The sequence below is a fragment of the Filobasidium floriforme genome, assembly GCF_021052385.1.
Source record: "Filobasidium floriforme strain CBS 6241 chromosome Unknown HD553scaffold_28, whole genome shotgun sequence".
Lineage (NCBI taxonomy): Eukaryota > Fungi > Basidiomycota > Tremellomycetes > Filobasidiales > Filobasidiaceae > Filobasidium > Filobasidium floriforme.
In genome coordinates, this window is record NW_025763649.1 from 437,926 (window position 1) to 462,055 (window position 24,130).

General features: G+C 53.6%; 6 protein-coding genes across 6 annotated transcripts; 3 read left to right on the top strand and 3 right to left on the bottom strand.

The window, feature by feature from the left end:
- Nucleotides 1-49: 49 nt before the first annotated feature.
- Nucleotides 50-1,471, top strand: HD553DRAFT_346256 (bud site selection-related protein; the record flags this gene model as incomplete). The annotated part of the gene is made up of 6 exons (XM_046183182.1): nt 50-81; nt 146-342; nt 409-952; nt 1,022-1,100; nt 1,177-1,276; nt 1,374-1,471. 6 exons carry the CDS (start codon nt 50-52, stop codon nt 1,469-1,471), a joined length of 1,050 nt encoding a protein of 349 aa, XP_046032900.1.
- A 1,062-nt stretch (nt 1,472-2,533) lies between these two features.
- On the top strand, nt 2,534-8,991 carry HD553DRAFT_301559 (uncharacterized protein). The gene is made up of 10 exons (XM_046178664.1): nt 2,534-2,595; nt 2,662-2,907; nt 2,984-3,833; nt 3,897-4,154; nt 4,223-4,518; nt 4,591-6,084; nt 6,153-6,440; nt 6,511-6,705; nt 6,779-7,300; nt 7,359-8,991. Exons 1-10 carry the CDS (start codon nt 2,548-2,550, stop codon nt 8,673-8,675), a joined length of 5,514 nt encoding a protein of 1,837 aa, XP_046032901.1. The 5' UTR covers nt 2,534-2,547; the 3' UTR covers nt 8,676-8,991.
- A 358-nt stretch (nt 8,992-9,349) lies between these two features.
- HD553DRAFT_149098 (uncharacterized protein) lies at nt 9,350-12,034 on the bottom strand. Its single transcript, XM_046176727.1, has 3 exons — nt 10,261-12,034; nt 10,126-10,187; nt 9,350-10,050 (listed from the first exon to the last, which is right to left on the bottom strand). Exons 1-3 carry the CDS (start codon nt 11,824-11,826, stop codon nt 9,546-9,548), a joined length of 2,133 nt encoding a protein of 710 aa, XP_046032902.1. The 5' UTR covers nt 11,827-12,034; the 3' UTR covers nt 9,350-9,545.
- A 1,031-nt stretch (nt 12,035-13,065) lies between these two features.
- On the top strand, nt 13,066-14,713 carry HD553DRAFT_319953 (allergen). Its single transcript, XM_046181087.1, has 5 exons — nt 13,066-13,508; nt 13,645-13,855; nt 13,932-14,229; nt 14,310-14,370; nt 14,444-14,713. Exons 1-5 carry the CDS (start codon nt 13,441-13,443, stop codon nt 14,556-14,558), a joined length of 753 nt encoding a protein of 250 aa, XP_046032903.1. The 5' UTR covers nt 13,066-13,440; the 3' UTR covers nt 14,559-14,713.
- A 2,027-nt stretch (nt 14,714-16,740) lies between these two features.
- Nucleotides 16,741-19,523, bottom strand: HD553DRAFT_149146 (permease for cytosine/purines, uracil, thiamine, allantoin-domain-containing protein). The gene is made up of 14 exons (XM_046176728.1): nt 19,229-19,523; nt 19,113-19,152; nt 19,024-19,036; nt 18,571-18,959; nt 18,378-18,504; nt 18,277-18,307; nt 18,140-18,205; nt 17,825-18,071; nt 17,710-17,745; nt 17,567-17,645; nt 17,437-17,502; nt 17,308-17,367; nt 17,170-17,239; nt 16,741-17,094 (listed from the first exon to the last, which is right to left on the bottom strand). Exons 1-14 carry the CDS (start codon nt 19,389-19,391, stop codon nt 16,757-16,759), a joined length of 1,725 nt encoding a protein of 574 aa, XP_046032904.1. The 5' UTR covers nt 19,392-19,523; the 3' UTR covers nt 16,741-16,756.
- Nucleotides 19,524-20,726: 1,203 nt separating this feature from the next.
- Nucleotides 20,727-23,694, bottom strand: HD553DRAFT_301567 (putative heat shock protein). The gene is made up of 5 exons (XM_046178665.1): nt 23,460-23,694; nt 23,317-23,384; nt 23,205-23,240; nt 21,181-23,134; nt 20,727-21,101 (listed from the first exon to the last, which is right to left on the bottom strand). Exons 1-5 carry the CDS (start codon nt 23,460-23,462, stop codon nt 20,829-20,831), a joined length of 2,334 nt encoding a protein of 777 aa, XP_046032905.1. The 5' UTR covers nt 23,463-23,694; the 3' UTR covers nt 20,727-20,828.
- Between the last annotated feature and the right edge of the window lie 436 nt (nt 23,695-24,130).

Below are 24,130 nucleotides of genomic sequence, written 5' to 3' on the forward strand. Positions count from 1 at the left end.
CTTACATGGCCAAACCATCCGTACTTTACCAAACACTGAATCCTACAAGATGGGTGATATACAGGCCTACCTCGCTTCAAAGTGAGCACCGAAATCGGTCACAGCCGCGCCTGACAAGCAGCTAACACCGTGCTCTTCTGACCAGGTACATGTCGGGTGCCAAGGCCGATGCGATCCTCTCCCGGAGCGAAGCTGGACGTCCTAAGAAGAAGAAGAGACGGATAGATCAGGCTGTACCTGTAGCTGTTGGGGATGGGACGGGGTTGTTGATCGCAGATGAGGACAGTCTGGGGAATGGATGGGGACAGGCCGAGCCCGAGGAGGAAGATACGGATGTGCCAGGTGAGTTCAGGATTTCGTCGACATGCGTTGTATGTTCATGCTGACTCTTATTGACCTCTAATCTAGTTGTGACGGCCGCTGCCAAAACTCTACGTCTAAAGAAATCGAACTGGTCGCTCCCATCAGCCAGCTCTTCAACTCAACCTGAACCCGCCGCTGAGGAACCTCCAGCCGAATCTTCCACCGCCACCGCCACGTCCGCTCCACCTGTGAAGAAACGAAAAGGAGGTCTTTTAACTGCCGCTCAGTTGAAAGAAGAGGCTGAAGCGCTGGCCATCGAAGAAGCCCGTAAAGAAGCTGAACGGGAACAAGAACGCCTCGAAGCTCGACGTCGGCGTCGAGCCGAAGGGATCGAGGACGACGAGGATCTCGCCAATGATGATGATGATGATGTTGATGATCATCCGGATCATCAAAGGACGGTCTATCGTGATCGGTCGGGAAAGATCGTCGATGCCCAAGCTGAACGGGCTGAACAGATCAAGGCCGAAGCGGAAGATCGAGCCAGACAGGCTGCGAAGAAGGATTGGAACAAGGGGTTGGTACAGCGGAATCAACGGGAAGTGGAAGCTCAGCGGGAGAGACAGGTCGCCAGCACTTCGTTTGCTAGGTGAGTATGCAGAATTTTGAGCTTTCCGGCCTGTTTTGAGCTGATTTGCTTGGTTCGAATGGGGGATAGGTCGGCAAATGACCGGGATATGAATGATGAACTCCGAAACGAGGTCCGGAGAGAAGACCCAGCAGCGGCGTTCTTGACGGTACGTACAACACCTAGTCTTCTCGGCCGCTCGACAAAGCTGATCCGATCTTTCGCCTGCGGCCTCGACCCCATAGCAACGGAAAAAGAAAGGCCCGCAACGACCGAAATATACCGGGCCAGCACCTCCTCCGAATCGGTTCGGTATCCCTCCAGGGTTCCGATGGGACGGTGTCGGTAAGTCCCGTTCTCCTCCCTGTCAACGATTGCAACAGCGACTTGATTCTGATTACGACGATGTCCATTCTTTTTTCCGACACGACACCTTTCTCAGACCGGTCGACGGGGTACGAAGCCAAGTTGTTCCAGAAGATCAATGAACGGAGCCGGAAAGCCAAGGAGGCGTATCAGTGGAGTACCGAGGAGATGTAATGAAGATTTGACATGCAAGCGGTTTGGCTTGTCCTTTCCAGCCGTGACGACCACTATACAAGTCATCGCATATGGACGAGCACAAGTCAGCGCGCGACGATGAACAGCGGATAATGGCCACGCGAATCGGCACCCAGCAGATTGATTTCAGGTTTGACACGACCGAAAGACAATTAAACAGGAGTTGAGAGCATGCTGCAGTCTGGGCGGTGACTAGCATGTGCAACCCGGACTTCCGGTCAACGTGCTCATCTGGACATCATACACAGCTGCATCAGTTGAACCTTTGGCACGCGCAAAGCATCTCAGTCGATAGGACAAGGTCACGCGGACGGTAAGCGGATTCGGACCTTAACTATATGGACCAGCCCCTGCATCAATTGTGCCTTGTTCGAAGCTCATACAAGGTTTATTTCCTGGCCCTGATCGTGTTTCCAGGACCTTCGCTGACGCCTTTCGCAATGGTCCCTGTCTTATTTGCTGGCAATCGGCGTGGTCAGGTCAGTGGTCAGGTGATCGAGCCTTCGCACATTGTGATACGGACTCGGCATTTCTACCCGGAGAATTAGTTCCGAGCAGCAGGTTGCCAATTGGTGAGTAGGGATCGAATGTCAATCTGAACGAGCACACGTATATGCTCTCATCATGTCGGCGCTAACCGAGCGGATGTTACAGATCCCAGGTACCCTCGGACTTTGACAGAACTCGAGCCCCTGAAACGGATGCATATGTTACATCCTCATTCACAAAACGGGTCGCCTTCGTGAGTTTCGACGCTCGATTTCAACGCCAATCTGTTTCCGTGAACCAGCCTGTTTCGGACGCATCCGTTCACAAGCCATCAGCCATCAGGTACTCACCTGGTCGTCCGCGGTTAAGACTCAGCTCGAGCTAAGTCGACATACGGCCGTTGCACGAGACTTCGAGTAAGGACAGTCAAGCAGGTGCATTCTTTGGACATAATCATGCCAGCCCGGCAGGGTCTGGTATGTATATATAGGCCGACTATCTCACTGTATCAGACTTATGATACCCCTCCGCCTCGACTGATACTTGCACTCAAAGGCTCTATAACGATGGACGCGGCGGTGCAAGACCTTGTAGGCGTACTACGCAACTTGAAGGCAAGTCAATTCCTGTGGGCAGAATCTGTACCGAGATGCTGACTAGACTTGATCGATTGGGTGTAGGAGTTTTCCGTGGACTCTTTTTCCAATCGACTCTTTAACAAGTTGCGCTTATGTGACAATATCAACGACTTTGTGCAGTATATTCCGGCTGAGGAAAACTACGGTGAACGACAGGAAGACCTCAGTATCGATGGGGTCGACGCTTCGGTTTACTTGAGGACCTTTGCTGAACAAGCTTTTGCTGATGGCTTGTGCCAAGTTGACGACGAGAAAGACAAGTTCAAACTGAAAGACTGCGTACAGCGGGTATGCCGTGCGAGATCTTGCAAGAAGCAAGACGAATCTGTTGAGCTGATAACGTGGTCATGCCGTCGCATCTTAGGACAACGTCAAGGCCGCCAAGAGTCAGCTCTTGCCCAATCTGACCTCGCTATTCTACGCCGAACACATCAACTGGGCTCTGAAGACCGCCGGTAAACCGTCTTTAACCGAACTAGGTGGACGAGATGGTTTCGCGGAAGCATACGAGAAGCGTGTCAGATCCCAAGCCTTCGTTTCATCTGAAATAGCCAAAGATCTGCTCGCTGGGAACCATGAGTACAGTCTCGCTATTCTCTTCGTTTGTGAATACCTTCATCATGGACCTGGCACGGTTCCTTCGGTTGACAACGAGATTTCGCAATCACGAGCGGCAAGCGTACTGTGCGAATGGATCGGGCACTTCAGGACAGTAGACGCCATGAACGTCTTGTCTGGCTTACTCTCGAAGGATGGCATGAATCTACTAGCCACGATCAGCAAGGCCTCCTCGATGGTTTTCGCCGTCACCGTCGATACCAATCTAAGATCGACTGGTCTGTTCGACCTCGCTGGGGCGATATTGCGCGACCCAGCTTTATCCGGCGCCTTGTCCGATGTTTTTGGAGGCATCGCCGCCATAAATGCCACCATCGGGGGGAGGTTGTCCACTCTTCTCGCTCTAGATATTCAGGCCTGGAGGTCCCATTGCCAAGTCTTGGGGTCAACATGGGAGACCCTTGCAGCGCAATACGGCAAGGCGGCATCGCAAGCTGTCAGCAAAGCTGAGCAAAGCTCTATACACGTGAACGGCAATGACGGAGAAGAATTCGGCAGAGGGTTCTTGACGGGTGTGACCTTCGGCGGGGTCGGGGTGAAATATCTGCAAACGACTACTGTCACAGGCCAACAAGTAGCTGACTGGATCAACAGAGGTAAGCAATCGCTCCCAACCCAGCTGTTTATTCTTAAGGCAACTCATGCATCTTCTCACAAAGGTCGTCACTCGTTTCCAACTATGTTCAAGGCCGACTCACCGAACGTCAAAGAAGTCGACCGTTCGACGGAAACTTACAGCCCAATTGCATCTTGTTTCGTCGCTGGAACGAAGATCGCGACTGTTCGTGGAGAAATTCCGATAGAAGATATTCGCGAAGGCGAGCACATCTTGACGGACAACGAGACCATCGCGTATGGAACCGCTTCCGACGAGCAGGTCGTGTCGCGATTGAATGTGCCTGTTTTGATAGGCTTCAGTCAGTCCCGATCTTCTCTGACAGCAGATAACTCGCACTCTGCTGAACCGATATGCGTCTCGTGATAGATGATGAACCGGCTTTCTTCACTCCGGGACACGTCTTTCATACCACAAGAGGTCTCCGCGCGATAACGCCGGACATTGCACAGGCTGAAAACGCCTGGCTTCAAGTTGGCAAATTGGCTGTCGGTGATATCATCTATCGTCGGAGACCGAACGGAAAAGGTTATGATCTGGTGCCGATCGATTCCATCCGGGTCGTTCAAAACGCAGAGGATCAAATGGTATACGGAATCCATATGCGCGATGGTCACCGCAGATATCACGCCAACGGATATCTGGTTGCAGTCAATTATCCAGAGGTCGGCATTGCCTGTTCTCAGACACCTCTGTCTACTCACTGACTGTATCCGCTATGTTATGGCATCCGACAGATTACTATCAAGTCTATCGCGCGACTACTGTCTACCTTCAAGAGTCGTGAACGTATGCGACTCCTTCGCGGCATCAAGGAATTACAGCCTTTATTCCACAGGTTCGGCGTCGATCAGATGGACGAGATTCTGAATAGAGAGCTCGGCCAGATCACGGCCGTGCATACAACCGCGACTCGATGCAAAGTCCAACACAAGCATCGATCTTCGTTACTTCAGGTCCGACGGACTTTTTCGCTCCATCCTACCACACACACTCCTCAGACGAAAAATTATACCCTTCCGAAGGTCAAGATACATGAAGGGACATTGTTGATCGACGGGAAAGTCGTACCGCGAGTTCAGATTGACACGAAACTGCACACAATCCGATGGACCCGTCCTGAACCAACTCATGGGTGGGAACACGGATACATTCGACTATGGGCATCCGGACTTGACGGTGTCGGGAGCATCTATGTGTCGAGCGAGGAGGATGCCAATGCGGAGTCACTCGCTCGGGAAGGCTTGCCAACGATCCCGTTTATAGTTACCAAGGCCAACGTGAAACCTCACGACGAGGGTAAAGCGCTTCAGCATGCTGCAGTCAAGATCATTCACCCAAACGCGTTGTCGCCAGATCTGCATAAAGACCTGATCAAACCGGTTCCTTTCTGTCTTCAAGGCATGAGCCCCACAGACATGACAGACTCGCCTCGACGAGCGATCACGGCTCACCCAGCTTTCGCGGAACCGGAGTCGGACGAATCTTATACGGACGGGGAAGACTACTACAATATTTTCGTCGATAAAGATCCCTGGGCCGTAAAGACCGACAAGGACCAGCCGAGTACACCGGTAGCATTCGGTAAGATATCGTTTGCTACTCATCACGTAGGAGGAGCGGAAGGAATGTCGCTCCCAACGGTGCAGATTGAAGTGCTCGACAAGATTCGGGACGCCATCAATCAAGGCAAACAACCGGATCAGCAAATCGGGCCACTGTACGAGTGCGTCACGGAACTGGATGACAAGAGTAACATCGTCGCCACCATAGATATGGTATCGCCTACCGTGATTAGCGCGCTGGCCGTCAAACCTGCCCCTGGCCAAGGGCAGACTTCTGAGGACGTTCTCCCTCCAACCTTTGACGTCGATTTTGCGGATTATTCGCCAATCAAGAGCAAGCTACCTTTCTTCTTCACGGTCCTCAAGCTTACCATGTCGTGGGACTTTGAATCAGTCACTGGCGTAGCCTACGCATGGGATCCTACAAAGGTAGGATCCCTCGGGACCCGATACAAAGTTGCTGGACAGCACATCGACATTAGCACTACCCTGGCCGTCAGGCGATCAATCGCCACATCCTTAGCAGCCATTCATGCGACACCACCTGCGTTGACTGGTTTGCATGGATTTCAACCAGCCCCGATAACCTTGGCTTTAGCGAATCCAGGAACTGCTGGATTGAACACCTCGGCGCTAGCGGAGATGCCAGATTATAACGATGCGACGGTTAGTGTCTTCGTAGAGGCAGTTGTACAGGTCCCGAATCATTTCGCTCAAGCTTCCTTGTTCGACAGCTACAAACCACTAGCCAAGGACTTTTACAAAAGGCGATGCTTTATCATATGGAAGAGGACGACAGGAAAAATTTTGTAGGAGTGGTCAAACCGACGGTTGACGAGGCTGTCTTTCCCAGCGAGCTAGCGGATAATCTACCCGACGACCTGAAAACATGGCTAAAAGATACCTATACACCGGCGTACATATCCTATATGCTCTCACAGGTGGATCCGAGTTCAGAGACATGGAAAGGAGACTTCGATTCGGAGCAAAGGAACAAAATTTGGTATTGGTGGACCGGTCAAGTCTGTCTGCGTTCAACAAATGATTGTGTCATGGAAAGCAAGAGTACTGACGGCTTTTGTGAAATCACAGGGAGACGGTTCTCTCGCAAAGTCCTCTGAGTATAACAAGCTGAACCATGAAGCCGCTACCGCGGCCATGAAAGTGCTGTATGGAAAATATCTTGAACCGTACAAGGCAGACGGAGCGAGCTGGGCGCAGAAGTGGGGAAAGCAGTGTACCAAGCCCATTTTCATCAGGAACGTAATGAAAAAGCCTATCACCGCGGTAGGTTAAGCGTAATAGAGGTCGGTAGGAAGATTTTCTACTGAGAACGAGTTCCCTCGTGCGTTACTTACAGGCCTTCAACCCCGTCCTGAAATATTGCAATATTCTAAACTATCTCGACCCAAGCAAGGACTATGCGGACGGTCTTTACAAGGCCACCATTGCTCAATGTGTCACCAAGACTTTGTCTTCAGCTTACATCAATCGCGATGACAAGGATGCCGCTCAGGCCAGCTCGTGGTTGAAAGACTCGATGCTAGTTCTGATCACCAAGGTCTTAAATGACGATCCCGCTATAACGGAGCCTATCAGGAGCAATCTGAAGAAGGACCTAGCCGAGTTCCAGAAAGGCGAAGCAGTCTACGACAATCTCAATGCCGAACAGAAGGCAGCTCACATCATGGAGGTTGTAGCGACGCTGACAGTCAACCTGAGCGGCTGGATGAGTGCGATCGGGAAAGGTCTGGGCGCCGCATTCAAACAATTTTCGCGCTGGGGTAGGGCAACTGCCATCTTTGATGCCGGTCTTCAGAAGCTATTGCCAGCGGCAGCCGGTAGGACTGCGCTTCTCAAGGGGTTATATAGTATCGCCATGGTAAGTCTGCCGTTCGCGAGACTTGTTGAACCGTCAGCTGATCAGTTGGTCGATGCAGGTCGGAATGTATGGTTACATGGCGTACTCTCAGTTTGCACAATGGAGCACGGCTAAACCGGAAGCGAAGGCTTCAGCGATCATCGCTACCTTGACGCTGGCTGTGGAGAGCGCCAAAGTGTCATACAGCGCATTCCAAAGCGTCAAGGCATGGAGGCAATCAGTTGCAGATCGAGCACAACAGCAGGTTGACGCCGTCATTCTCGACGACTCATTCGACATAGTCGCTCGCAAGGATTCGTCATTCTTGATCATCGAGAAGGAATTGCAAGCCGAATTTCCTGAGCTCGGCATACAGGAAGCCATTGGGGAAAAGATCGCAGAGAATACTGGAGCGACGATTTACGATCCCGATCTTGACATGGAATATGACGAGATGTTCGACGTACCTCTCAACGAGGTCGAACCAACCCTTCCAGCCGGCAAGGTGTCTAGCAGATTAGCCAAGGCGTTCAATACACCCGCCAATTGGTTGAAGGCCGCCAACATCCTCCTCGGAGTGGCCATGACAGTGACTATGTCGATCAGCTTATACCGGAACTGGGGCGATCTGACCAAGACCGGCAAGGCGCTCGGCGTGGTCCAGGTAGTGATCCAGGCGCTGACGGTGATTGCCGACGTGGTAGCATTTGGCGTCGATATTGCTGTCACCGCTGGCGTCATCGCGGCTGATTGCACTTTAGCCCTGGCCATACCTTTCGTTGGAGCGGTGCTCGCTGTTATCGGGGTGGTCATTCTCATTTTGTCTCTGGCTCTGACAACGCAAGAGAAGAAGGACCCTCCGCCTACCGTTGTAGAGACCTTCTTGTCCGACAAGGGACAGCCATGGGTTGCGGGACTCAAAGTCAATCCTCCAGCCCAATCGCTGCGATACTTGCCCGAGAAGAACGATTACACGGCGGGATCTCAGCAGACGGTCAAGATTACAATTCAAAACCCTTCTGATAAGAGCGTCGAGTTGAACGAGACCCGACTCAGCTTTGTGGGTGGCACGGGAGACAACGATCTCTTTACGGACACAACTCTCGCGCTCAAGACCCCTGCCCAAGACGGGCCTATCGTAGCCTCTGTTGACGGCTTGGTCTCGGCTAAGCTGGTTCCGACCATCAAAGGCGAAAACACGTTCTATGATCTGGTATTGAAAGGAATCGGTGGCGCCTCGAACACGACCAGCCATCTGATCATACCTGCCAACAAGACCTTTACAGTCGAGATGGCAGGAACAATCAACAAGGCCGGCAAGACCATCCTCGGCATCGTGGAGACTCTCTCAAACGGAGACCGCTGCCGGACGGCTCCTGTTTTTACCCGCAAATGACAGTTCGAACGAAATGACAGTAGTATCAGATGATCGCGTACCTTCGGATTACAGGCCTGAAAAAACAAGAAACAATCGAATCTATATTCGCAACTTCGTGTTTGTATGTTATCAATCTGTAAGAAACCTCTGTCTGTGAATGCAGTGTGACCCTTTGCACAAGAGGCAGGAGTGGCGTCAGTTTCATCACCGATAGCCAAGTATAAGTGAGACGAGACTTGCAATTCATCAATTTGATGTTCTTCCTTTCAAGCGTGATGTAGACTGTCGTGATATGATTTCGACCAATGTCCCGCAACATACACTGCAATCCGCCCCGAAATCCGTGGTCCGTTCAAAAGGGGATTTGCGCGTGTGACCTAAATGCCGGGTCCCGCGCCTCCAACCCAATGTAGTCGGCCTATGCCTCCTCGATGATGCGGTAAGAGTCGCATCAGAATGCCTCATATCAGAAGTGGTTTGGTGAGGATTGCGTTTCCTCTGAGCAAAAGACTTACCTGTAATCGTACACTTGATCGAGGGGCCGGAGTGAAGGGGGTCTCTCAAACTCGTGATCAGCTACTGCTGTCCGGACAACGTATCTGGATGAGGGACTGCGTTTCGATGCTCTTCCGCGGGAATGACGCGTCTGATGGAGACAAGGCAAATCCTCAAACGCGAGGATCTTGGCGCGACTACTGTAACAGTATGATTATATTCAACGACAATGACCTGACTAACTAGGATATGACAATAGAACCTCGCTTTGTGTGTGCGTGCGATACTGGCGAAACGATACATAATAATTGCTTGAGTTGCTAAACTGACGAACGGAGAGCAATCTAAATTGAAACAGTCTGAGGGAGATCAAACGATCGAGCTGATCAAGCTTTAGATGGCCCGACCGATCTGACCGGACGATCGGTGCGAGTTGACGTGATCGGTCGGGACGGGGGGTGCGTCCCTGCTGGACCTCTGTCCTACGGGTCGTCCGGGCGAAGTGGCGGAAAAGGACGATTTCCTAGGCTTGTGCTCTACGTCGGTGGCGATCCGCATAGCGTTCGAACCGGATCGAGACGAGCTCGAGACGTGGCCCCGGTCGACGTTGCTGCTGTTGCTGTTGCCTACAACGAGACGTTCACCAACAAGCTGGACCCAGCCTCGTCGACCGACGACAACGCTCTCCTTCTCGATGGCCTCGTATTCGATGCCACCGACGCTCTCGATCCAGCGTTCCGTGTAGACGCTACCTTCGCTTCGGTCGATCTTGGTTCCGAGGACACGTTCGGCGGCCTCGTCACCGATGACCTCGCGCCATTGACCTTGAGCGTCCTTGAACAGGTGTCGAGTAGGCAAGATGGTCGGCGAGGGGTCGTGAATGGGTTGGATGAAGGGGCTGCGAAGGGGCGTGTGTCAGCTGTTGTACTGATGTTGTGAAAATACGCCTGGCTAGACTCTCTAGATGTGGTACTTGTGGATGTCCCTGAAGATCATAAGCTCGTAAACCTCGGTCTCGATGATAGCGACGTGTTCCTGCGAAATCAAAACATGAATAGGGTCAGACTCCACTACTCGCAATCCTGACACATGCGCCTCGACAACCCACCTGAATGACGGGCTCCAAAACCCTCGACTTGACATCCACGGTATCCAACACGCCCACCTTGCTCTCCCACCCAGCCTGCTTGAAGACCTCGACGCTCCTCTCATCCAGACCGTTCCTCGGCTTGATCCCCCTGGCGCCCGAACGCTCGGCGACGGCCTCTTCCCTGGCGATCCGGCTGACGAGCCCTTCCCGCTGGTTGATCAGCTCTCGGTCCCTCTCCGTGGTGGAGACGGGGATCCCGGGGATGAGCGGGGTGTACTTGCCAGGCTTGGAAGCTCCGGCTCCGATCCGGCTCATTCGGGAGTGGGTGAAAGAGTTGCTAAGGAGGGCGAGGTGGCGTTGGATGTGTTCAGGAGAAGGGTCGGTCGCCCCGGGAGGCGAGGGGTGGAAGGCGTATTCCCTGATGGGGATGTAGGCCGAGAGGGCGCTCTGGGTCGAACCGGCCGTGGCGAGCTCTCCATCGTGTTGACCCTGACCTCGAGCGACAGTCCCGATATGGTTGGGCTCCAACCGGCCGACCTTGGATTGAGCGGTGACGAACCGCCTAGATTCCTCGGCGATGACCTTGGGATCGGTAACCTTATAAGGCGCCAACTGTCGGGGAGTCGTCAACTGATGCTGCTTGATCAACGGACCCGATCCGATCTCCCTCCATTCCGCCGGTTTCTCGGTGCTCCCAGCGACATCCTTGCTACCGAACCCGAGACCGTGTCGGTGGTTTTCGACGGGAATATAACCCATCGACCCGGCATCCAGCTCGAATCTCTCCCTCAAACCCGGAGCCGGTGCAGACCCGCCCCCTACGGATCGGCCCAGGAGACCCGCTTGAACCTCGTCCGAGAACGCCGGGGTCTGGGGGACCGTCGGCAGAGCAAACGTCCCGTGAGACCTAGGAAGGCCGGATTCGGATTTGCTGGAAGATGACGACGAGGAAGTCTTGGGAACGATGGGGAAGCCGTCGGCGTCGAACTGGTTGTTGTTGTTGTTGGCGACGTTACGGGAAGAAGCTGGGACCTTGGAAGGCGTCCTCTGAGCCGCAGCCACGGGTTCACGAGCGTGTTGAGCGTGATCACGGTCATCCCGCCCATGCGCTCCGGGAATAGGGGGCAAACCCTTTCCTTCTCCTCTGCCGGTCAACCCAGATCCGGTCCTCCCATGACCTTGATCGAGGTTCTCTCTCGGTGCATCCCTAGACTCTCGTTGCTGATGCTGCGGGGCCTGCGCAGCCTGATGAGACTGCTGCGAGTTGCTGTTGTTGCTAACGGGATCACGTTCGAGAGCCGCATTCGCATTCCTCGCAACCTCCGTATTGCCATCGACGTGATTATGAGCGCCTACCAGTTCCTGCCCCCTAAACCCGGTCCCTTCCCCGCCTTGTTGTTGAGGCTCTCGAGAAACGTTCGAGGAAACTCGAGGTTGGTCGACACTCTTCCTACTATTATGATGGTGGTGGTTGTCGGAAGAAGCTCGACCTTCGCGGATTCCCGATGACGAGGTCGGAGAAGGAGGGTTCGAGTTGGAGCCTCGTCGGAGCTTGAGCTTTTCGAATACTGAGGAGAGGGGCATCTTGCGATCGTGGAAGAGTCGAGGTTTGAGAGAGGTGATTTGTTCAGGAGGTTGTGGGTAAGAGAAGAGAAGACCTAGGTGCGATCACTCGAGGTTCTGATGAATTGGAGCTGAGGGATACCGGTTACGACGTGTAGATCGTAGGTCTGCACAGCTGACGACCGATCGACCGAGGATGTCGAGTTCGGTTGAAAGAGGGGTGAATCGAGGTTGTAGATATGGATAGGACTAGGACGAAGCTGATGGGTTATGCCGACAAGCTAGAAGTCGAGCTAGAGAAGAAAGACTAAAGTGAAACGATAATCAAATCAGAGCACCAGTAGCGTTGTAGGGGGGTGGGAGCTGCGAGAGGCAGGGGAGTTGGTGCGTATATAGCGATCGGGGGGTGGTAACCACGCGGTTCAAACAGATCGAAAATGATCGACCAGCTCGGGGGGGAGCGGACAAGGGGCAAGGGGATACTGCAGGATCGAGAGGTCGTCGTATACGGTGTTCCCAGCGGTTGCTGTGTGGCTATGGGGGCTATGGATCTATGGAGTTGGTGGATGATTCGAGCAAAATCTCACGCAAAAGACGTCGGTCGATTTTAGGTCTGCAGGAGTGAGGTGATGACGACACCCATCTCTCCTGCCTCGGAGCGGAACCTGAACGACCCGGCAACAGATACACTTGGACACCGAGACAAGATCTCGTCCGTCCTGTTTCTCCCGGTGACAACTAGCCACGAGCTGCAAGCTGCAAGCTGCAAGTGAACCCGGGCGGCTGCTACTAGCTACCAGCGACTGCGAGGACAGAAAGACGACGCGTACAATTCGTTCAACGAAGAGATCGATCCGAGCATCTGCTGCGCAATTGACAGACTACGAGGTAGACGCGAGATGTACATACAAGATCCATGTCCAAAAACGTCCCAGATTGAATGGGGTTGCCACTCTGAGCTTACCTGGGTCGCCTCGCCGTGAGATCTCGTGTCAATATCCACCCCCCACCCGACTTCGCAGCAACTGAAAGGTTGAACGAGTTTCCAACCCGTGGGTGACAGGGTTCGGGTGCGATGACGTATCCAACCTCGGGCAATGATGACGAAGGCGCGAGGGGGGGAGGGGGAGGGTGCGTAACCGAGGGGCGAGCATTCTCTGGTCCCTGGATGTATGCCAGCGCGCGCTGTTCAGATCGTTCAGACACTACTGTCAACGTCACGGCGTCCGCTAGGATGGGACCATGTCATCAGCTTTCGATCGGGTGCCAGTCACCCCCTTCGCGTGGGTTGACGTCAAAGTCCGGGTCCTCCTGCGGCCTCTGCCGGTAGAAACTCTCGAAATAACAGAGGGCGCGAGGAGGAGGGGGATCAGGTCTATGATGTCATCCCTTTCCCCCTCGTCCGTGCGATGACGACCATCACGCAAACAAACAACGAGAGAGGGAGATGGCTCGTCATCGCCCTCGCTCGCCCTTGGGTGGGCTAGTATATAGACCGGTCGGGTTCGATCGACCACCTGATCGAAACTACAACTATCACGTTTCCTCTCCTCTTCTCTCAACAAAACAATCTTCATCGCATCTTCTAGGCCAATCCCCTACCAAACTCAACTAAACCAACCTAACTCTCTCGAAATGTCTGCCAACACCAACGTTAACAACACTTCTTCCACCGGCGGAGTCGTCGACCACGTCAAGACCTTGTGAGTTTTCGCGCTTTTCCCGTCGTCCCGTTCGATTCTATCCCGATCATCCCCGCTTACCCTCGTCATCGTCTTTCCTCCTCTTCCCTCTTTCTCTTCCACGCCTGCCCTCACGTCTTTCGCCCCACGCCTTCAGCTTGTCGGGATCCAACAAGGCCGACTCTACCGAGGTCTGCACCGAGACTGCCCCCGCTGTCGTCCAGGAGCACGTCTCCCGTAACGAGACTGTCGAGCAGATCGAGGCCATCGACAGGGAGAGGCACATTCACCACCACCAGCACCGAGTTCAGCCCATCGTCGACCAGCAGACTTTGCCCACTCAGCACCAGTACAATGTCGTCCCCGAGGTTAGTTCGAGTGGGATCCGAAGGCAGATGTGGTCTGGTTTCGGTACTGATCTTGCCTTCGATGTGCGTTTACCAGGTAACCAGGGAGTCCAAGCACGACATGCTCCCCGAGCACAGGGAGAAGCTCGAGCAGCAGCGAACCCTCTACCGGGACACCAAGGAGGTCGGTGAGACCCAGCGAACCTTGGCTACCGCCCCCGCCGTTGCCGCCGAGCACGTCCACCACCACGTTCACGAGACCATCCAGCCGGTCATCAACAGGGAGACCGTCCAGAACACCCACGTTCACACCACCATCCCCATTCACGAGAAGATTCACGACGCTCCTATTGTTCACGAGCACACCGTCTTGCCTACCGTCTCTTTGGCCGAGTGTGAGTTTGAAGCCCGGCCATGTTGATTATTGTTCGCAAGTGAACACGCTCTGAGACGTCCTGGTTTCAAGCCGACATAGTCCAGGCCAAGGTTGGAGGTGAACACCAGCACAAGGACGGTGACCACACCCACGCCTACTAGTTAGTAGACCATTGCTATCTTCTCGTGCACGTTTATTGCCGTAGCTGATCGAGTTCTTGTCCCCGTAATCAGCGAAGGTGCCCCGAGGGTCGGGGCCGACGGATCCAAGCTCTCAGGGGACCACCACCACAGCCACCACGGTGCCGAGGCCGCCGTTGCCGGTGCCGCCGCCAAGAAGGCTCTCTAATCGCATCGTCGTGTAGAGTTTCCTTTCCGACAACCCCTCCCCTTCTTCCAGACCAGGTCGTGAAGGACCGGTCTTCATATAGTTTTTGAATATCAGCAACGACCAATGTATCGTCCAGACTTCGTACACGCTTATTAATATGTTGACGACGTGAACATAATCTGTCCGCTTCTTGACTTGCCTGTTCAATGTGACCGTCGTCCGACATCACTGTAGTATCCGACGCTCGCTCAGTTCTCGAGACATGGCGACGTCGTCTTCCAATATGCTCGTCGACTTTTGCTTCCGCAGGCGACGCGCTAGAAACATCCCCGTGGACAAAGTCCGACGTTTCAAAGGGACTTTTGTCGATGGCCATCATCGGGTTCATCATTCAGAGCTTCAGGCGATCGACCCGCTCCATAAGCTTCTTCCGCCACCCGATCGTTGATATGGCTCATGGTATTTCTATATATGTTTCCCGCATCACATCTATTCCAGTGCAGGTATGGTCGGCAAAGAGGGCAAGAGCGAGTGACAGCTGTATGCACTGTATCGAGGGGTTCTTTCATCCGTTCCTTTCAAGAGATCAAGAGAGCTTGTATGCACCTGTATTGAAGATTCCAAGCGAGAAGCCAGAAATGCGCCTTGTCTGGATCATGTGGGTTGTTTGAGGACCGGCATGAGTACTAGCCTCTTGCGAGTCACTTACTCTACCATCTTCGAACTGCAGGGTAATTTGCTCATCGGGCCCATCCATTTCGGCCAATCTTGCGACTTTGAACGGGACCACTCGACAAGGCCAAGAGGTAGAGATACAGTATCTCCTCCCTTCTGCGGCCTCTCTGTTTGGTTCTGGATGCTTTGATTTTCCTACTGGTCAATTGTCCTGATGTCAGCTCTGCGCGCTTTCCCATTTCTTGTGGCGATACATATTCTGTCGACGGGAAAGTTTCCGGCAGCACCTTCATCAGTTCGATAACCACGTAACGATCGGTTCTTACCGGCAAACCCAGACGCTCGGTAGGTCCTCTGATCTCCAGCGGGAACGCTTCCACTTCTTCAGGCCTGCCACCCGAGTTTCCATCGCGTGGGCGAGTTGGTTTTCCCGATAGACCCAGTCAAACGTGACAAAGGCGGCTAACCTCTCTTGCTCTGGATGCCTTTGCCCATATTTGGCGCATCACGGTTCATCGACTCCGCTCAACCTTTCCATCTCCGGTAACATGCCGCCCAAGTGAAAAGGAGACCCCTTGATCCTCAACCCATAGTCTACCAATCTGTCAAAGAGGATCTGATCCTGTTTTGGAACATCAAGCACAGCCTGGATTTGTAAGACGTCGATGACACCGTTTTGGTAGTCAGGTGTTCTTGAGATCCAGTCCGCCGCCCTCGCAATCCACTCCGTGAGGTCCTGGCGGTATTGAAGCTGACTGGCCATATATACGCCTTGAGTGGTTGTTGCATTTCGATCCGACACTGTCCGTACGATTAAGGGTCATAATGGACGGACGACTATATGGTTGACTTCATCAATCACTACGCCTTCAATTCGCCAGGACGCATAGGAGCAGACATCTGTGTCTGCATCAGCCAGATATTTGTAGTCTTGTGCACACTAGCGTGCCCTGAAGACGTTCTGGCTAGATACTCGGCGATGATCTGTAAACGAGTCGGTGGACCGTTGAATGAGCCTCGAGTGCGTCCGTCAAGAAATAACGAACAGTCTGAGGAGGCACGAGGCCGGTGTCAAAGAATGTGTAGACCTGCAGGTCCAGCCGTCTCTCGCAGTGTAGCTGAGCGAGGGGATGTCCCATTATGCGGCAGGACTGATGAAGAGGTTTTAATCCACCATCATAGCATAAAGGAGGCGTCGTTGGTGGAACCCGTTCGGTCATCAGAATGATCGGGATAGCCCTTGACACAGGTCAAGACCGGCGTCTCGCGAGCAGAGCAGAGCATATCGCATAGAGCCTACGAAGCGATGCGCAAAGCCGAAGTCCCTCCTCGTTCAAGCGAAGCATCTCTCAGCTAGTTCGATGCGCCTTGACAGTATTTGAACGGGGGAATGAAAGGCTTCCCGCAACCGATCAGCAGCATAACACACCAGCCGGGGCAGAATATACAATCCATTATACAATATCTGGGAAACACGTCGCCAAAGAAATCTATTTTGTACAACTTTGAGGTTGTTTTTGTCGTCAACGGTACGCCTTGTCTCAAGCGAGCAACTCGGGCACATCCACCACCTTGGCCGTCGTCTCGCCTCCAACAACCTTCTTGCTGTCCTCCAACTCGGCGTCGTAGCCATTCCTTTCGTCCACATGACTCGGGTTGAAAGTCCACTTGGGAGAGTTGGCCAGACCGTACTCTTCATACTCGGACTCGTCGATCTCGTGGAACCGCTCCTTGGTCCGGTTCCCAGCGGCGGGCCAGAAGAGGTTGAGCAGGTAGTAGACGGCCATTGACACGGCTACTCCGGTGAACCAGCTGAAGGCGTAAATCTTGGTGGCGACTTCGGAGATGGGAGCGGGATCGCCACCGGCAGTCACGACGGCTGTTGATTATCATGGACAATTTTGAGATTGTGAGCTCATATTACTGGGCGTAGTGTGGAAGGTATAGTGCTTACCATTGATGAATCCTGGCATGTTAGGAGCGATACCAATGAGATAAGCGATAAAAGCCCTGATGTTGAACCCCTGTCGAGCAAATCCCAGTCTGTCAGCTTTGCCTCGTCGGCTTCACAATATGTTTCACCGCGGCTAACCTTGGCATAGTAATACCATCCCTGAGGAGCGTTGGTGTACAGGTCGGTGATTCGGTAGCGCTGCAAGAAGATTACCATCGGGTAAGCTCTCCGTCGGTACGGTCAGCATCGAGGCGTCTCGTGACTCACCCCTTTCCTGATGAGGTAGTAGTCGCAAAGCATGACTCCGCAGAACGAACTCAGAAAGACCGAGTACTGCAATCAACATGGTAAAATCAGCACAGTTGTCGGACGAGAAACTTCTCAAGGCAACACTCACAGCTCCGAGATACGAAGTAAAGGCGTTGCTCGATGACATCAATCGCCAAGGTCCCCAGGCGAGACAAGAGATGACGCAGCTGGATATCATAGCGAGATGAATCAGCACCGAATGTGTGGTTGAGGAAGAGCTTCAAGACTAACATGAAAGAACCCCTACGGATGTTGATGTATTTGGGGCTGGTCGAATCAGAGATTGAACGTTAGCTATCTTGGGCGCGCGTTTCATCAAATCTACAATAGGGTGGGCGTCACTCACAACAATGCGGTCATATCACACCCCGCTCCGATCGAGTTGGCCGACAAGTTCAGGATCAACTGAACGTAGACGAAACAGATGGCGATGACGGCTACACCAAATCGCTCGGCATGGCTCGGGCTGCCATCGAGGAAACGGGCGAGGTGCTCGATAGGGTCCCAGATAACCTCCCCGTAGACCACTTGACTAGACGAGGCGATAAGAATTCCCATGAGCGAGGTGATGGTGAAGCCGAGCGGGAGAGTGACTGAGGGGTCGGAAGCGGTATGATCAGCTCAGACAGAGCATAATATCGTCGATTTCGAGTGCACTTACTGAGTTGAGGCAGCATCGCGTCGGAAGGCCTTCGAGCGTTGGCCGCGATATCTGGGTTGTTTGTAACTATTCGATAAAGAGAGGGGTGAATGAGTACCAAAAGCTCAAAGCGATCGACCTTGATTATTTCTACTCACCAAGGGTTGCCATATTACTCATACAGCTCATCTGCAAGTCAACAGCGGGCAAATTCAGTTAGAGGCTATCAAGCCGATAAGTGTCGGAATACGATACTCACCATAGCCTGAACTAAAGGAAACACAGCCGCAGTCCCTCGGAGCTTGGGCGCCTCATGTACAAGAGGTCCCAACCCTTTGCTTCGCACCAATGCCCAGATGAGATAGGTGAAACCACCGATAGGCGCACTGCGATGACATAATGGTTTACGTGTGAGCGCATGTCGATGAAGCGGATTGACGGCCGAGACTCACATGATGGCTTTAGCGGTGAAGAGGTGACGAGCCTTCTCGATGGGAGGCCAAACGGTCGGTAGCGACAACAACCAGTAGATGAAGAAACCCAAGAAAGCCTGGGTTGTCGTTCCAGAGTCGGGGATCCCGTTGGGGATCCTCTTGTAAGAGGGGAAGATGGCGGAAAGGAAGACGGACACGCATTGACCCCCGATCCAGGCTTGAACACCGAACCAGATCATCGACATGACCGTCCGGTTGAAGACCAGCCAGTAGGATCCCCAGATACCGAATGATGATCGAGCGACGGCAGGGAAACGGATGTGGAAAAAGGCTCCCTGGCGACCATTTGCGACCAGGAACGGAGCGGCTAGCGAGTAGCCCAGGACGACGGATATCAAGGTCTGCCACTGTAGGGGGATAAATAGATCTGTTAGCGTTGCTAGATGACGCGGCCAGACGGTCCATACTCACCCATGATAATCCACTGGAAGGTAGGGAAATCGAACGCGCTCAAGTTAGTTCTAGCGGTTCCAGACTCCAAAACGCCGGGAAAGACCAACCTAGCAAGACCGGTTGCGGCAATCGAGAAAGTGTTCACATCTGCGACGCAGTTGCAAATGGGGTCTTTCAGTATCAAGACGGTCGAATACGGTGCGTGAAACGGCAAGAGGCGTACTGAAGCTGTCGGCGATCCAGAAGTTGACATAGGAGAAACTGGTCCATTGTCGCTTGTGGGGAACGACGGGGAGCAAGTCTTCGGTCGCCAATCGTCGTTCGGCTTTACTGGTACATTCCGGTGGTGAGGGGATGGCGATTTTGTCTACAACTGTGCGGATCATGCTAGCAACGAGTTTGCCGTTAAAGATGTTTGCGGTTTAGGAACAGCCCCAGCAGATACGGTGTACTGCTCACAAGACTCCAACTCTTGTCGACTTATATGAGCAGCTTGTTCCGGTTGATATCTAGGCCGAGCGGATCGAGCGGATGAGCTAGCTCGGGAACGTCATGGGAACAGAGTACAGAGTTCCGGATCCAAGCCATAGATAAGAGCCTTGTCGCAGCTGGCTCATATCACGCAGAACGATATCTGTCATACTGGTCCCGCCGCCGTCGGAAACAATCCTTGCTGGAGCTACGGACCTGAAAGACACTCACGAGATAGCGATGAGATTACACGGAGTCAATAATCTTTCGGATTGCGCTAAGCGCATCTTTGCCCTCTCGGCGCCAACCCCCGCATTCTCTAGCGAATGGCGACTCGCTATTTGCGGGGGAATCGTCCGCGACGACGTCTCGGTCGATAGGATGGTGACGAAACGCCCGAGATGTGCGGCATCGGCTGACCTCGGATTAGCCAGCATATCGTGGCAATACGAATTTCGGGTCGGACGAAGGGTTGTACTGGTATACTACTGGTATTATTGATAACGACGGTGATCTACTAGTACGGTCGATGTGGCCAGGGCTGTGTTATAATCATGGCTGTTTATCGACGAAAAGTCCGTTATACGTATTTTTCGGCACTTCGAGGTTTGTCACGTCTGACATGCAGGTCAATGTAACTCACCTTGAGCGAGGATTATCATCATGTTGGTGTCTACGTTTAAGGGAAGGTCTTAGCGGCTGCTCAAGATGAAGTCCTCGATCTCATCAACGACCAACCCGGGTTCCTCCTGTCCCAGCCCATCGCATCTCGATGTAGTTCCCCCCCACAAACCAAGTAAGGGGTGTCTGTACGTATGCTTTGGGTTGAAAGAGGCGGCTTGGTTCGGGTCGAGGGAGGCTGATAGGTCCGGGTCGACAGAGGATTGTTGGGTCTGATTCGCGGGAGGCGTCATGATTGGTGGGTATGTGCCAACCCGTTCGATGTGAAAGTTGCCGAGACGGTTGAGAGCATTCCATGAGCTCGAACCGCGAGTATCTGTACCTGATAATCCTCTTGAGTATCAAAGTATTTTGTTTAAATATTTCGTAACGATCCACGATTATCATTGAGCATTCTCAGTCGTTGCTGAAGTGCTAATCAACTTCTTGCAATGAGTTGTCATCGGGGGAACACAAGAAGATGAAACGATGCGCGTTTCCCAGAGTCGACCTCTTGCCTCTTTACCGGCAGGTCAAGACGACCGCCACAGCCAGCGATCAGTGTACAGTGCAGTAGTTCCTTTGCATGATCACGCTTTTCATTCATCCTATACGGCAAAAAAGACTATCTAATGACACAGACCGGGAAAAAATCATCTCTCTCTTCGCCCACTTGACTCTACTGCAAACATCTAGTCGACGTCCATGTCCTCCTCGACCTCCTTGCCCTCCTCCATATCGACATCGTCCTTCTTGGCCTCTTCCTCCTTGGCAGGCGTCGGGGTCTCGGTCTTGGCGACCTTGGGCTTGGGCCTGTTCATGATCCCGGCCGAGGTGAACTGGACGTCGTCCCGACGAGACAGAATCTCGGTGGATTGGATGACGGGGTCGACGTTCTTGCTTCGCTCGGATTGACGGACGAGGTTGTCCTCGAGCCACTTTTGGTTGGTGGCGCACTTCTCGATCTGTAAGACATCAAGAGCGGAATTGTTATGGTCAGCTAAGATTCATTTTGACTTATATCTCGTGCGACCTGATACTCACGACCTTCTCCTTGTCAGCGTCGGTGATGTGCGAGTACTTCTCGTCCCCACTCTGAGCGATGCTCAACCAGTTGTTGACGACCTCCCTGAGCGCAGCCGCAGCCTTGGGCCTCTCCTCGCTCTCCTTCCACCTGTTGTAAACGGGGTCTCCCGTCTTCTTCAAAGCCGACAACTTTTCCACGTACGCCGACTTGCTGGCATCCTCGCCCTCGTCGGTGTACAACCAGTCCTCGGCGGCCTGCAGACCGGCGAGGAGCTCCTCCTTCTCCTTGGGCTGGACGAACGAGGCGTATCGTCCGTCGAGCTTGCCACGGGTGTCGTAGACGTACTCTTCGAGCGCGTTCTTTCGCTCCTCGGTCTCCATGACGAGCTTGTCGGAAGAGGCCATCTTGCCTTCCTCCTCCATGAGCTTGTTCTTGGTCTCCGAAGTGAACCCGCCGTACCCGCCGACGAGGTTCAAGGTCCCGGTCCTCTTGACCTTGCGGACCTTGCGGGTCTCTTCCTTCTTCTCGTCACCCTCGCCGGTGGTGTACTTTTCCTCCTCCTCGACCTCTTCGACGGTGTAGGCCTCTTCAAAGCTGAGGATCCCGTGCAGGTTGAGACGGGCCTTGACCTTGACGCAGGCGAGGTCACCGGAAGCGGTCTTCTGAACGCCCTTGACGGCGACCTTGCCGATCCAGGGGTTGGTACCGGCGGGGATACCCGAGTCCTCGGCGTACCTGGCCTCGAGCTCGAAGGGTCCAGCACGGTGGAAGGTCAAGACCTTGGTAGACGGGATGGCGTTCTTTCGGGGGAAGACCAAGAGCTCGGTATCCTCGTCCGGGTTACCCTCCTCCTTTTCCCAACAGATCTTGATGGCGTAAGGGTTGATGTCGTTGACGGCAAACTCTCGGACACGGAAGACGGGCGACAAGGTGGCACAGGCAAAAGTGGCTCCTCGGCAGATGGCCTCTTCGGCGTTCAAGGTGGTCGAGAGGACCTTGCCGGCGCCAAAGAACTTCAAGAGACGTTCCTTGATGGCGGGGATTCGGGTGGATCCACCGACCAGCTCGATGGCGTCGATCTGCTCCAAGGTGAGACCGGCCTCGTTGATGGCCTTTTCGAGGGTGACGGTGACCCGGTCCAAGAGGTGCGAGGTGAGCTTTTCGAAAGTCTCCCTGGTCATGCTCGACGAGGCGTCGACGTCGTTCATGATGCTCTCGACGTTGAGGATACCCTCCGAGTTGGCACTGAGGATCTTCTTCAGCCTCTCACACGAGGTCGAGAGACGGAAGATGGCCTTGGGGTTGCTCATGACGTCGATCTTGTACTTGGTCTTGAATTCTTCGGCGAAATGCTGGATCAACGCATAGTCGAAATCACGTCCACCAAAGTGCGGGTCGTAAGCGGTTCCCTTGACGGTGAGTTGACCCTTGCTGAACCCGACGACCGAGGCCGAGTAGTTCGAGTGACCGACGTCGACAAAGACGACGTTTCTAGCGTTCTCGACGCCCTCGGGGAGGTCGGGCTTGGTGATCCCGTATCCGAGGGCGACGGCGGTGGTGTCGTTGATCAATCGGAGACAGTTGAGACCGGCAATGTTGGCGGCGTCGAGGACGGCACGTCGCTGGACGTCGGTGTACCAACCGGGCACGGCGATGACAATGTCGGTGACGGGAGCCTTGAGCTCGGCGGCGGCCGTGTCCCTCAACTTGCCCAGGTAAGAAGCGACCAACTGGGTAGCGTTAAAAGTCGACGTCTCGCCCAAGTACTTGACCTTGACACCGACGGTACCGTCGACATCGACCAGCTCGGCGTTGATAAACTTCTTCTCGTACTCGTTGATCTCGGGGTCGGCGAGCGTTCGGCCGACGAGTCGTTTGAGGGATCCGATGGTGTTCTTGAAGTTGGAGGTTTCGGCGGTCTTGGCGGACTCTCCGATCAGACGTTGCCTCGGGGTGAACGAGACGAGGGAGCTGTGGGATGTGTGGCAACAAAGATGAGCACGGGACGACGGGAGACGGTCGAGTTCGTTCTGCGACTCACGGAGTAGCCAAGTTGGAGACCTCGTTGGCGATAACACTAGCGAGCGTCGACAATATCCATGTCAATTACTGTGGTTGAGGTAATGCCTCAGGCAAGAACTCGGAGCACTCACTCGATACCACGGTTACGGGCGACACCGATCTTTGATGCCAAGTTTCCGAGATCGATTCCGACGACAGACTGTGACGGGCATCAAAACTGTTCGTCAGCTACATATTCCGAACCTTTCATATTCAGCTCGACCTGTTGACCCACCATGATGCAAGTTATTCTAGTTTATAAGTTTTGGTCTGGTTGTGATGGAGCGGGGGGGTCGTAATGCGAAACGAGGTCGATTCGCTTTTATTCTGGACTGGTTCGTCTATGTGTGTTTGGTTCGAGTATAAGGAAACAGAGTTCTATACACAAGAGATGGGTTGGTAGGTAGATATGATTGGGATGAAAGGGAGTTGTATGAGGGTTGATGATGTCGATATCGACAATGTCCCGCTGGCCGCTGGCTGCCCTCGCTCTTTCGAAAGAGAATTCGACTTTTTGCGCGACTTTGCCAGAAAACACAGGTCAGTCGTAAAGAGTGATAACGTAAGCATGGCTATGACGGCGGAGCATTACGTCACATCACTATCAATCATCAACACCACTATGACGTGTCATCTCTACTCGCTTGGGCAATTGGGCAGGAGTGTTTCAGCTCGACAACGGAAGACCTCGCAGCGATCGCGGATCGTGTTACACAATCGCAATCAGCCACCCTCGTTCGTAGCATGCTAGCCAGAGAACAATATCAACTCGACTCAATACGATGTTCGCAAACACACTCACCTGCTCATCGCAGTGCATAAGGCTTTAGACCTAGAGCGTCAATCCCTATCCAAGTTCCGCTATCACACATACTAGCACGAGAGACAAACAGGTAGATCGCGACA

Coding starts and splice junctions, on each gene's coding strand:
- HD553DRAFT_301559 (XM_046178664.1), top strand. CDS start 2,548: ATGGACGCGGCGGTGCAAGACCTTGTAGGCGTACTACGCAACTTGAAG. Junction 4,519..4,590: donor TTGCAGTCAATTATCCAGAG/GTCGGCATTGCC, acceptor GGCATCCGACAG/ATTACTATCAAGTCTATCGC. Junction 6,706..6,778: donor TGAAAAAGCCTATCACCGCG/GTAGGTTAAGCG, acceptor CGTTACTTACAG/GCCTTCAACCCCGTCCTGAA.
- HD553DRAFT_149098 (XM_046176727.1), bottom strand. CDS start 11,826: ATGCCCCTCTCCTCAGTATTCGAAAAGCTCAAGCTCCGACGAGGCTCC. Junction 10,188..10,260: donor TTTTGGAGCCCGTCATTCAG/GTGGGTTGTCGA, acceptor TTGATTTCGCAG/GAACACGTCGCTATCATCGA. Junction 10,051..10,125: donor ATCTTCAGGGACATCCACAA/GTACCACATCTA, acceptor GCCCCTTCGCAG/CCCCTTCATCCAACCCATTC.
- HD553DRAFT_319953 (XM_046181087.1), top strand. CDS start 13,441: ATGTCTGCCAACACCAACGTTAACAACACTTCTTCCACCGGCGGAGTC. Junction 13,509..13,644: donor GTCGACCACGTCAAGACCTT/GTGAGTTTTCGC, acceptor CCACGCCTTCAG/CTTGTCGGGATCCAACAAGG. Junction 14,230..14,309: donor TACCGTCTCTTTGGCCGAGT/GTGAGTTTGAAG, acceptor AAGCCGACATAG/TCCAGGCCAAGGTTGGAGGT.
- HD553DRAFT_149146 (XM_046176728.1), bottom strand. CDS start 19,391: ATGATCCGCACAGTTGTAGACAAAATCGCCATCCCCTCACCACCGGAA. Junction 18,072..18,139: donor CGCGATGCTGCCTCAACTCA/GTAAGTGCACTC, acceptor CCGACCCCTCAG/TCACTCTCCCGCTCGGCTTC. Junction 17,240..17,307: donor GATGGTATTACTATGCCAAG/GTTAGCCGCGGT, acceptor TTTGCTCGACAG/GGGTTCAACATCAGGGCTTT.
- HD553DRAFT_301567 (XM_046178665.1), bottom strand. Junction 23,241..23,316: donor GCCCGTAACCGTGGTATCGA/GTGAGTGCTCCG, acceptor GACGCTCGCTAG/TGTTATCGCCAACGAGGTCT. Junction 21,102..21,180: donor ACGCTGACAAGGAGAAGGTC/GTGAGTATCAGG, acceptor GATGTCTTACAG/ATCGAGAAGTGCGCCACCAA.